General features: G+C 35.8%; 3 protein-coding genes across 3 annotated transcripts; 2 read left to right on the top strand and 1 right to left on the bottom strand.

The window, feature by feature from the left end:
- The first annotated feature begins 1653 nt into the window (after positions 1 to 1653).
- LOC130950205 (transcription factor bHLH84-like) lies at positions 1654 to 2868 on the top strand. Its single transcript, XM_057878733.1, has 4 exons — positions 1654 to 2157; positions 2274 to 2429; positions 2522 to 2653; positions 2743 to 2868. The coding sequence occupies exons 1-4, from the start codon at positions 1654 to 1656 to the stop codon at positions 2842 to 2844; spliced, it is 894 nt and encodes a 297-aa protein (XP_057734716.1). The 3' UTR covers positions 2845 to 2868.
- Positions 2869 to 4947: 2079 nt separating this feature from the next.
- LOC130951597 (transcription factor bHLH84) lies at positions 4948 to 6424 on the top strand. The gene is made up of 5 exons (XM_057880290.1): positions 4948 to 5392; positions 5523 to 5786; positions 5871 to 5936; positions 6042 to 6107; positions 6253 to 6424. Exons 1-5 carry the CDS (start codon positions 4973 to 4975, stop codon positions 6370 to 6372), a joined length of 936 nt encoding a protein of 311 aa, XP_057736273.1. The 5' UTR covers positions 4948 to 4972; the 3' UTR covers positions 6373 to 6424.
- LOC130951596 (AAA-ATPase At3g50940-like) lies at positions 6383 to 8465 on the bottom strand. The gene is made up of 2 exons (XM_057880289.1): positions 7369 to 8465; positions 6383 to 7092 (listed from the first exon to the last, which is right to left on the bottom strand). Exons 1-2 carry the CDS (start codon positions 8398 to 8400, stop codon positions 6673 to 6675), a joined length of 1452 nt encoding a protein of 483 aa, XP_057736272.1. The 5' UTR covers positions 8401 to 8465; the 3' UTR covers positions 6383 to 6672.
- Between the last annotated feature and the right edge of the window lie 2330 nt (positions 8466 to 10795).

The raw sequence follows: 10795 nt of genomic DNA, 5'->3' as shown, positions 1-10795 counted from the left end.
AAAGGCTAATTAACAGTGGACAGCACGTTCCAGTATTAACCAAAAAAAAGTTTCCACACGCTTTGCCAAACTGGGCTTTTGATTCATGTAAAATATTTAATTTGGTTATAGATTTATCTTCTACAATAAATCAATAATACGCGTAGTAGTTGACCTTAAAATGAAAATTCATTAATGTGTCTTAAGCCGCTTAATATATTAATAATATTTCTGATTGCACTCTCAACTTTTTTATTCACTCAATTATATTATTAGACCAATAAAGCATTGATAATAAGATTAATAGCGTGTCAAATACTTTATAAGCTTAATGTAATACATAACTTGAGTACAATTTAAACATTTATTAGACAATAATCTTTTCACCAAATGAGATAAAACTTCCCTACCTAACATTTTAACAAAACAAATAGCTTAAACTCTTCAAACAGATTAGTGGGCTGAAGTCTGGTTTAGAAGAGTATTTGATAAAGTTTTTATATATACTAGTTGACATTAATTTGATCTTTATAAAAATGGCATCAAGTTGGTAATTTATTTCACAGTAAGTTACTTCATCCGACAATTATACCTGCATTCTGTAAAAGTAGTAGCATCATTTGAAACCTTCAATCAGACTAAAGTTGATGAAATTATTTAAAAAGAATAAACGTCTTTAATTAATGTGAGTAGTGGAAAGATCACTTGAAAGTTGAAATTAATATATGAGAATATGTAATGGTATTAATTGACAATGATTGTAACTACAGTAGTAGCACTGCAATTAATTATATCATAAAAATCTAAGATTAGTAAACGTACCCGTTGAGTTCCAGCTGTTCTTTTTTTGCAATTCTTTTGGGATGCCTTTCACACTTGCTAATTTGGTCTCTTCCCCTTATTTTTTGGATGAATCTGATTTCTTCAGAGGAATTTTTGTTATTTTTTTGTTAGTATAGAACTATAGATATATTGATCACTAATGTTCTTTTTCTTTTTTACAAACATAATTGTTAGACATCTTAATATATTACAACATGGTAGTTAGTTATTTAGACGTCACGACAAACCAATACAAAATAACTCAACAAACAGAATCTGAACAAAACAGAATCTGGAGTTGAAGGAGCTTCCATAGGTTTTTAAACTGCTTCATAGGGCACTTGAATCCAGTTGTCACACAACACAGTCTCTGTCAGATTGGTATTTTACTATTTTTAGAATAATGTTTGACATATATACTATGATACCACGCCTAAACCTCAATCCATGCCCCTCTTTCTTTTTCTTTTTTCTTAAAATAGTGATACAATTATTTGTTTTTTTTTCTCATACTACATAGATGTTAATTCATACCATAATCATATGAGGCCAATTGCACTTGTCAATTGTTTCATTCTCCTTGTTTGTCATCTAATGAACCAAGTCTCACATTTTAAGACCTTAATAATAAATAAACAGTTAAAGTGTATTCAAAACTATTAGTAGTATATTATTGCACTTTGTCCTTACCTAATTCTTGGCAATTATGAAAGGGATCTTTTTCCATATATAACTCCAATCCCTTTTTGGCATTATCTTAGGTTGTAACATATAAATATATTAGTTAGTCTCACACTTGATCTATCATTGGAACAAATACACACTCTTACTATCACACTTAAGAGAAGAAGAATGGAACCAGCTCAGTTGATTTCTGAAGAATGGGGTTCTCTTAGTGGACTATACACAGCTGAGGAAGCTGAATTCATGACTCAGCTTCTTGCTGGTAACTATTCTGTCTCAGACAAGCATTATTCTAGTGTTGCCATGCCACCATCTTCTGCATTTTGGCCTTGCCATGAATCCACAAAAGTGAGCTTCAAAGGCATCAATGGCAATTCCTATTTGCCTCCTTCACATATTGAAAATGCTAACTATCTATGCTTCTCCCAAGGGAGTAGCTCCAGTACTGAGAATGGTAATATCTATTCCTATGATACCACAACAAATTTCGACTCCATGTCCACCGATAATTGTTTAGAAGGTGCCAAGTTTAGTCCACAGAGTAATGATAACTCGAGGGCGCAGATAAGTGGGATCATTGATGAAGATGCTAAGATAGAGTGTGAAAGAATGGTTTTTGAACCTGCAGAGGACTTGGAGAACCCAACCAAAAGGCTTAGGAGTTCATCTGAGGTATGTGAACAATTCAGAGTTAAAAATCTATTGGTAGTTTTTCCCATTGTTTCCAAATTATTCCTTCATAACATTGAGTTGTACATAACTATGTTCTTGATGATGACATTACTTAGGTCCCAAGAAACATGAGGAATGTTAAATCAAGGAAGGAGAATCCACTTCCTTCTTCTTACACAAGCAACAGTGAAGAGGATAAAGGCCCTGCAGCTCCCAAAAATAGAAGAAGTAGCAGTGGTGCTGCCACAGATCCACAGAGCCTATATGCAAGAGTAAGTTGATCATATATAATCATTCATGTTGATAAGTGATGAATCCACATTGCATCATCATGTCTTAAACTACTCTTGCTTGCATTGTGTAGAAAAGAAGAGAAAGGATAAATGAAAGGTTGAGAATACTACAAACACTTGTCCCCAATGGAACTAAGGTGGATATCAGCACCATGCTTGAGGAAGCTGTCCATTATGTGAAGTTCTTACAACTCCAAATTAAGGTAACAAGCCAAGTTGACAACATGTTTCTTTTTGTATTGTATTTTATTTTATATTTTTTAATATTTTGATTTGAATGATAATGTAACAGCTTCTAAGCTCTGATGATTTATGGATGTATGCTCCAATTGCTTACAATGGAATTAATATTGGACTAGACCTCTCTATTACTCCTCCAACTAAAGCAAGTTGATACCATACAAGACAAAAAAGAATTCAGTTCATTTGTGATTTTGTATAAAAGGAACTGAATCCAGCATCTAAGAGTTTTTTTTTTTTTTACTTGTTTTTCAAAATGGGAAAGCCCTTTTCTACATTGAGCAATGAGACAAAAAATTTGATTCATTTAATTTCACTGTTCCTTGTGTGAGAACATTTACAACACTGGATAATTTTGCTAATACTTTAGTCTTGGATTTTTTAATTTAATTTGCTTATTATCAAAGTCATACACTGGTTATATGAATATACAATTTGAGTTGATTAACTGGTTGTAAATGATGGGAATAATGTAGGCACATGCTACATTGACTGAAAGTAAAACTTATATTTGAAAGTGATAAGATAAATTATATGGTTTATTTAAGAATTTAATTTTGATATATTAACAGTATCCAGTCGTTCAATCACAAATGTTTATTTAGATAACCATTCACGCAAACAATGTAAAGATAGTTATTTTTGACATGACTTTACTACTACTTAAACGTATGTGTAAAACTATTTATACTAATAGTGCATCAAAATAACATTCTTTATTTATATTAGTAAGAATGGTGATAATTTGCTGGTATATTTTTTTCTCCACTTACCATGATGTAGAAAATTATAAATAAGGGTGGGGGTATGTAAATTTTATAATATCTTCATAAGACAACTTAGCACCATGTATAAAATCTAATCAAATCTTAGACAACTAATATGAGACGTAGAAAAACACATGACAACAATTTCTAGGTTTCAGAGTGTATTTTGTACAAAGCTTGAAAAATTCATTATAACATTAGGTTAATGTCTGTCTCCCTTCATGACAATTATAAACTTTTCCCTGTCAGAATTTTAGCACGAATGAATGCCAAGATGCATTAATCTCAAGTAGTGACATGAATATTTGTATATTTTTAGAACATATTTAACGAATTACAATATGACTTGATAGTACATACCGCATACAAAACATTATCTTCTTTGCGAGGAGCAAGGGGAATCCTTATCTAACAGAAGGAAGAATCTCTCTATAATCAATGTTAACCTTTAACTTAGAAAACATGCACACACGACACGTATACATGTACAACATCCAAGAAGTCTTATCAAAGAATATAATGTTACGTGGTCCATATATTCCAATGTCACATAGTATAAAGAACAACTGATTAGTTTTGTTAATATATCTGGATTATTGGACTCTTTAAGTCTTAAACAACTCAGCATTAACATTAAAATTAAAGTGATGGGCTAATCTCAAAAACTGAGGACTTTCACTCAGTGTCCTCAAAATCCAAACAGAAACCTAACTTGAAATCTGGAGGGAATGTGTGTGTGAGAGTGAGTGTTTAACAGCTATATGGAAGAGACAAAAATCCAGTTAGAAGATAATGATGTCTGTATTAATAAATGGCACGATCTCAATTCTCATTAAGCCGACCTTGTCTTATAATATGAAATATTAAATGCCACCCCCACGTTTGTTCTCACAATTAACAGGTGTATTTCTCTTTTTTCTATCTCCTTCTAAAACTCCTAAACCTCCTTCACAAATACTTTAATACTAATATTGTTCTTCTCTTCTCTCTCTGTCATTTCTGTCCAACTTTCAGGCCTAATTCGTAGTATATATAGTAGTATCTGTAAATAGGTACAAATCAGATATAGAGTCTATTTTGAATTATAGAAAAATTACTATAGATTACATAGTATCTTCCCCTAAAAGTAAGATTGAATCCTAGAAACTATGTATGTAACAAAGATGAGGTGATGATAATTAAGGAGATAAAATGGTAACAAATATGAAGTGATGATAATTATGGAGATAAAGATGCAGAAGAAATAAACCTTAAAAATTCAAGTAAAAGTATTTTTAATTCTTTAATTTATTTTAAAAAATCAAGTGATAGTAGGACTTTGTCAGAGACCAATTATTAGCAAGTATAAACTATAATTTTTTATATAGTTTAAGTCAACCCAAGAGCAAAGAGGCATTTTATTTCGACTTCTTGGTTATATAAATAGGCAGAAGCATTGATCCCATTAAAGCATTGAATAAACTTCAGCTTCTAACTCATATTATATCATATTAGTAAGCTTCCCAAGGAAAGAAAATGGAGCCTGGTGAGGAAATTTATGCAGAATGGAGTTCCCTTAGTGGATCATACACAGCTGAGGAAGCTGATTTCATGAACCAGTTTCTTAGCAACTGCTCACACACACAACAGCTACATGCAAATTTGAATGCAGGAATTCCATCTGCATTATGGTATGGTCATGCAGACATCAATAGCAGTTCATTTTATGCTGCAGATGCTTCTAACAATATGTTTCCAATTATAGATAGTGACAACTTGAATGATCCATTAACCAACTTGGTGGATCCCTCATTAAGCACATATACTGATAAAGAGTTAGGTGTAGATGTTATTGCTGATAAGAATGTACCAAGTGAACCTGTTTCTGAACCAGCCCAAGAGAATATAACCAGCAAGCTGGAGAAGCCAAGAAAAAGGTCTCGGAGTTCAAATGAGGTAGAAAACACAAAGCATGCCTTATGCTTTATAACATTGCATATTACTGCTTAAGTCTTTAACCTCATAACTTGTTTGATTTGGTGCTGTTCTCAACTTCTCATCATGATATGATATTTTGATTCTGTAGATACTAAAGAACAAGAAAAATGTTAAGACTACAAAGAAACCAAAATCTGCTTCCATTAGCAACAGTAAAGAAGAAGATAGGTGTCCTGGTCAGGGGGAAAACTTGAGCTGTTCCTGCTCAGAAGACGACTTGGATACGTGTCGTGAGCTAAATGAAGGAGAGTCTTCGAGCTTGAGCCTGAAAAATTCTAAAGGTCTTCAGTTAAATGGCAAATCTAGATCTAGTAGAGGTTCTGCTACTGATCCACAGAGCATCTATGCAAGAGTATGCCCTATGCCAAGTGCATTTTTCTCAATATCCTCCCTAATTATTTTTTGAAGATATTCTAAACTAAATTACATTGTGCAGAGAAGAAGAGAAAGAATAAATGAAAGGTTGAGAATCTTACAAAACTTAGTGCCTAATGGAACCAAGGTAGCTTTCTTGGTGGCAATCCAACTATTGTCAAAAAAAAAATAAAACAAATTGGTTAAGTTTAGATGCCAAAATTCTCAAGTTTGTTTCCTTATGAAATTGCAGGTGGATATCAGCACAATGCTCGAGGAGGCTGTCCAATATGTGAAATTTTTACAGCTCCAAATTAAGGTGATAGCTCGAGGATCCTTGCTCCTAATTCTGCATAAATACAAACTTTATCTCGGTGCAAAAATGTGTTCTATTTTCATAAGTTTTACGAAAAAACAGAGATTGACTCAACTTTTTTCCCCATATTTTGTTTTCAATTGGACAGCTCTTGAGCTCTGATGATCTCTGGATGTACGCTCCAATTGCTTACAATGGAATGAACATTGGACTAGACTTCAATATTACCACACCCAAACAAAACAATAATAGCAGATATATAGCATAGCAATAAAAAATGACATTTGTAATGTTCCCTTTTTTTTTCATTATTCTAAGAAAGTTTCAGTACATGGTGATCAGCCAAAATGGCTTCAAAAACTTATGAGAGAACTAATATAGCATGAATCCATGATACTCTACTTCTCTTGCTTATTCTTTTCTTTCGTTTGATGTATGAAAATTGCTTGCTTTCTGGCTTAATCTCAAACTTGGATATTGTATTGGTTAACCACATGAATTCCAATGTAATAACAGAACAATATATAGTTATATACTATTTGTTTTCAGCTAATCCAAGCTTTTGTTGTCATCCTTGAGTTCCAAAAGTTTGGCTGCATTCCCCTTGTACAGCCTTGCATTCATCATTTTCTCCCCTGTTCTTGTCCAACAAGAGTTGGATGACACTTTGCAGTGCAGACTCAGAGTCCTCATTCTTGAGCAAGAGCTCTCCCACCTCTGCAGGAGTGGCTTTAGATGTCTGCATAAGGTCCAGAGTTTGTGGAAAAAGTGGATGTGCGGCGACCCCCTCCCCAAGGTAATTGGATGCCAGCATCTTGAATCCAGAGGGGGTGCAGTAAGACATGTGAATGTGGACGTCCATACGGCCAGGACGCAGAAGGGCAGGGTCTATTTTGTCCTTCCGATTCGTGGTAAATAATATGATCCTCTCGTCCCCACAGCTGGACCACAACCCATCTATGAAATTCAAGAACCCTGATAAAGTCACCTGCATCATGCAACCACAATACCCAAATGAGGAATGTTAGAGGGCCATCAGAATTTATTGTTTTTGGTCATCAGTTAGCTATTAATGTTTAAAATTATGGGATAAAGTATGTTGTTCGATTACTAGACTAAAAAAACTAACCTAAAGGAATTGAGTCGATGGCTAAGGGATGGCCAAAAACAATAAATTCTGATGTGCCCAAAGAATTTATCAACCCGAATTTAGATCGTATACACATGTGATAATATGATTAGTTAGTCTTTCTGCTGATTGTACCTGAGGTTGTTGATTGTGAAATTCGTGAGCAGGGCCTTGGGGTTTCGGAGTCTTGGTGAGCCTATTGTGAAGTTCAAGAGAACAATCAATGTCTTCAACAACGAGAATGGATCTATTGGCAGTGGAAATCAGTAACTTCCTGAGGAAAGAATTGCTCCTAACATCAGTCAGCTCCAGATCGTAGACATCAAATCTCAGGTAATTAGCCATGGCGGCGATCAAGCTCGATTTGCCAGTGCCGGGTGGACCATACAGCAAGTAACCGCGCTTCCACGCCTTCCCAACCTTCCTATATAAATCTTTTCTCGCCACGAACCTCTCCAAATCCTCCACGATTGCGTTCTTGGCGTCTTCATCCATCGCCAGAGTATCGAACGTCGCCGGATGATCCAGATTCACAGACTGCCACGCGCTGCCGCGACTGCGGAACACGCGCTGGTCACTCAGCGTGAACAGCTTCAGTGGCTTCTGCTTTTGCCGCGCCTCCTTGGCCTTCTCCATCACGTGAGGTAGGTATTGCGTGAACACCATGTCCTTGTGCCTAGCGTGGAACCGCAGCTCGTAGTAACGGATCTCGGATTTGAGGGTTGGGTAGTCGTGGCGGTTGGAGCCAGGGGTTCGAATGTAGGTGGAAGGGATGTGTTTGGCGACGAGTTTCCACGTGAATTTGACGCCGTTGAAGAGGTCAACGATCTCGTCGTTGCGGTCCATGAAGACGGAGATGGAGGTGGCCTTTTTCGGCATGGTAACACGGAAGCGAGTGGAGTTGGGAGAGGTGTGAGGAGTGAGGTAGAGCTGCGCGGCGTTGAAGAGGTGGTTGTGGGAGAGGCCATGGTACTCTTCGATGACGAGGGTGAGTTGAGAGGAGAAGAAGAGCGACGACAGCAGCTTCGAGAGCTTCAAGTGAATCCAGTGGTGGAGCTCGCGGGGGACGTAGTCGCGGGCCAGGGAGCGGAGCAGCATGGTTGTGGCTGCGGCGGAGGCTGCGGCGGATATCATTGTTTGGACGGAAGGCAGGTGAAGCTGCTTCATCGTTTGGGTTTGGGAATGAGAGTGAGTGAGAGAGCAGAGTGGGTTTCATGGAAGCTTGGGGGTTGACGGAGGTTGACTTTTGTTGTCAACGATGGTATCAAGTACCTTGCTACGCACGCTGCTTAGTTATTCAAATTTCATGATAACATGTAACTATGAATCACCATTATTTACTGTCATAAGTCATAAAACTTCAATTATTCATTTATTCTTCATACCGTAAGCGTCATAAATTCATAATACTACTATATAGTGTAATTTACTTTTTGTATAACATTTACTCTTTATTTTTTTCTAAAAGAGAAAAAAATTTAAATTTTTTAATTTAAGCAAACTGTGCTTTGAAAACTGTTGAGCCCAGTTTGATTTTGGGTTATATTATGATGACAAACATTGTTTTGGGTTAAAAGCCCAATAGTGTTTAATGAGAATGTTAGTGATGCAGGTCCAAAGTATCCAAGTTCACATTGCTTCAGTCCTAGTCCAACAATTGCTTCAGCAGTGAGCCAAAGCTCATCCTCACAGCAACGTCCATCATATATTTTACTAAAAGCTAAAGGAAAACAGCTGGAAAGGGAAAAGGACAAGTGTTGGTAGTATAAAGCAACAAGGACAGCTGGTACACTCTCACCACTCCAAAGACACAAGGGAACAACCACTAACTCAAGGACATTAGCTGAGCACTGCTAAGGATCGTGGTTAAGCAAAACACCAACGAGCAAGAGCACACAGCAGCAGCAGCGGCAGCAAAGAAATGGAGCAGAATGGAAAAGAGGAACATGCCAAGGGAAAAAGGAACACCAAGGACAGCAGAGGTAGTTGTGAAGCTCCTCGGACAGCAGAGGAAGTGGAGCAGGATGAAGAAAGGACTGCATGCCATCATGGACCACTCCAACGGGCAGCAAGGAAAAGAAAAGAGGAATAGGCTACAATGAAGCCAAGCTGAAGATATAAAAGAAGCTTCATTTCATCTTCTGAAGGAGAGAGAGAGAGCACACACATTCAGAGCACCTTCTCTAACATAGAGCTGGAATCTCTTTCTTCTACTCAAGCTTAATTCTTATTTTATGCTATGGCTGTCTTGAGTTATTTTCTGTTTTGAGAAAAAGGCTATTATGTGAGGATCAAAAGCCAAGAGAGAAAAGGCAAGAGTGATGCAAAATAGCCATTGTTTTTCTGATGTAATTTGGGTGAAAGAACTAGGATTAGTTCCTCTTGCCAAGTTGGGTTAGCACTTGGTGAGAATTGAATCTGTGTAGATTCCCCTTCCAAGTTGGGATAGCACTTTGGGGTAGCTAAGCTTTGGTGTATAAAGCTTAGGGGTAGATACTAGTTGGATTATGAATTAATTCAATAGTATTGGTGAATGTAATCTGAGATTTATAGTGAAATTCCACCATGGTTTGTGGTGGAGACTGGATGTAGGATTCATGGCACTAAGAATCCGAACCAGGATACATGCTGGCCCCTTTCTCCTCTTCTCTACTCTTTTAATGTTCTGCGTATGAGATTATTTCAAATAATCTCCTGCAACTCGAGCAACAGTAAAAACAGAACTAGAAACTTTGAGTTTTAAACAACTTGATTCAACCCCCCTTCTCAAGTTCAACTAGAACCATCAAAAACACATATTAAGTATATAATAATAATTTTTTATTTTTTTATTTTTCAATGCATTAAAAATATGAAATCTTAAGTAACATAATAATATTTATCCGTGAAAGATTATATTTCACCTTTTTTATATAAAAAAGAGAAACTTTAAAATAGTAAAGGATTTCTATTAGTACTTCATTACCAATTTAAGCTTTTTCAAAGTTTTGTTATAGCTCAACACATCAAGGTCATGCATCAGTATAAAAATAGTAAACAGATAAAATAAATTAATTTTTAATTATCTCCGATAATATCATCAACAACTCAAAAGATCAATTATTACTTTATTTTTTGTAACTTTTAATTGATTTGTTGACTGTTTTCGCAACATCTATTTCTTGATTTCTGAAAATTCTATCATTCTTTTTCAGCTAAGTGCTCCAAATAATAAGAAAAAAAATCCAATCAACTACCTGTTACGTTTTTTTTTTTTTACAAGTGTACCTATCCAATTCTCAAAATGTTGCTTAATTTAACCTGAAATACACCATGGTTTATCATATGCACACAATCAAACACACCACACATGCCAAATAAACTCATAATCAATAAACAAGTGGTAATTATTCTCAGTATCCTGTTTACATAAAACACAAATACTATCATTTTGATCAATAATGTCAAATTTACTTAATCTCTCTTTAGTATTGACTCTGCCCACTAACACAAATCAGGTGAACAACTCAATTCGTGGTGGGACCAATTCCTTCCAAATAGAACTAGTAAAACTGTAACTTGT

This window comes from Arachis stenosperma, chromosome 9 (assembly GCF_014773155.1).
Source record: "Arachis stenosperma cultivar V10309 chromosome 9, arast.V10309.gnm1.PFL2, whole genome shotgun sequence".
NCBI classification, from domain to species: Eukaryota; Viridiplantae; Streptophyta; class Magnoliopsida; order Fabales; family Fabaceae; genus Arachis; species Arachis stenosperma.
This window is presented reverse-complemented; position numbering and strand designations above follow the sequence as displayed.

Excerpts from the sequence above, each read along its gene's own strand:
- LOC130950205 (XM_057878733.1), top strand. The coding sequence starts at position 1,654 with ATGGAACCAGCTCAGTTGATTTCTGAAGAATGGGGTTCTCTTAGTGGA. Across the intron at positions 2,430-2,521 it reads CACAGAGCCTATATGCAAGA|AAAAGAAGAGAAAGGATAAA; the intron begins GTAAGTTGATCA and ends TGCATTGTGTAG. Across the intron at positions 2,654-2,742 it reads TCTTACAACTCCAAATTAAG|CTTCTAAGCTCTGATGATTT; the intron begins GTAACAAGCCAA and ends ATAATGTAACAG.
- LOC130951597 (XM_057880290.1), top strand. The coding sequence starts at position 4,973 with ATGGAGCCTGGTGAGGAAATTTATGCAGAATGGAGTTCCCTTAGTGGA. Across the intron at positions 5,787-5,870 it reads CACAGAGCATCTATGCAAGA|AGAAGAAGAGAAAGAATAAA; the intron begins GTATGCCCTATG and ends TACATTGTGCAG. Across the intron at positions 6,108-6,252 it reads TTTTACAGCTCCAAATTAAG|CTCTTGAGCTCTGATGATCT; the intron begins GTGATAGCTCGA and ends TCAATTGGACAG.
- LOC130951596 (XM_057880289.1), bottom strand. The coding sequence starts at position 8,400 with ATGAAGCAGCTTCACCTGCCTTCCGTCCAAACAATGATATCCGCCGCA. Across the intron at positions 7,093-7,368 it reads TTCACAATCAACAACCTCAG|GTGACTTTATCAGGGTTCTT; the intron begins GTACAATCAGCA and ends TGCATGATGCAG.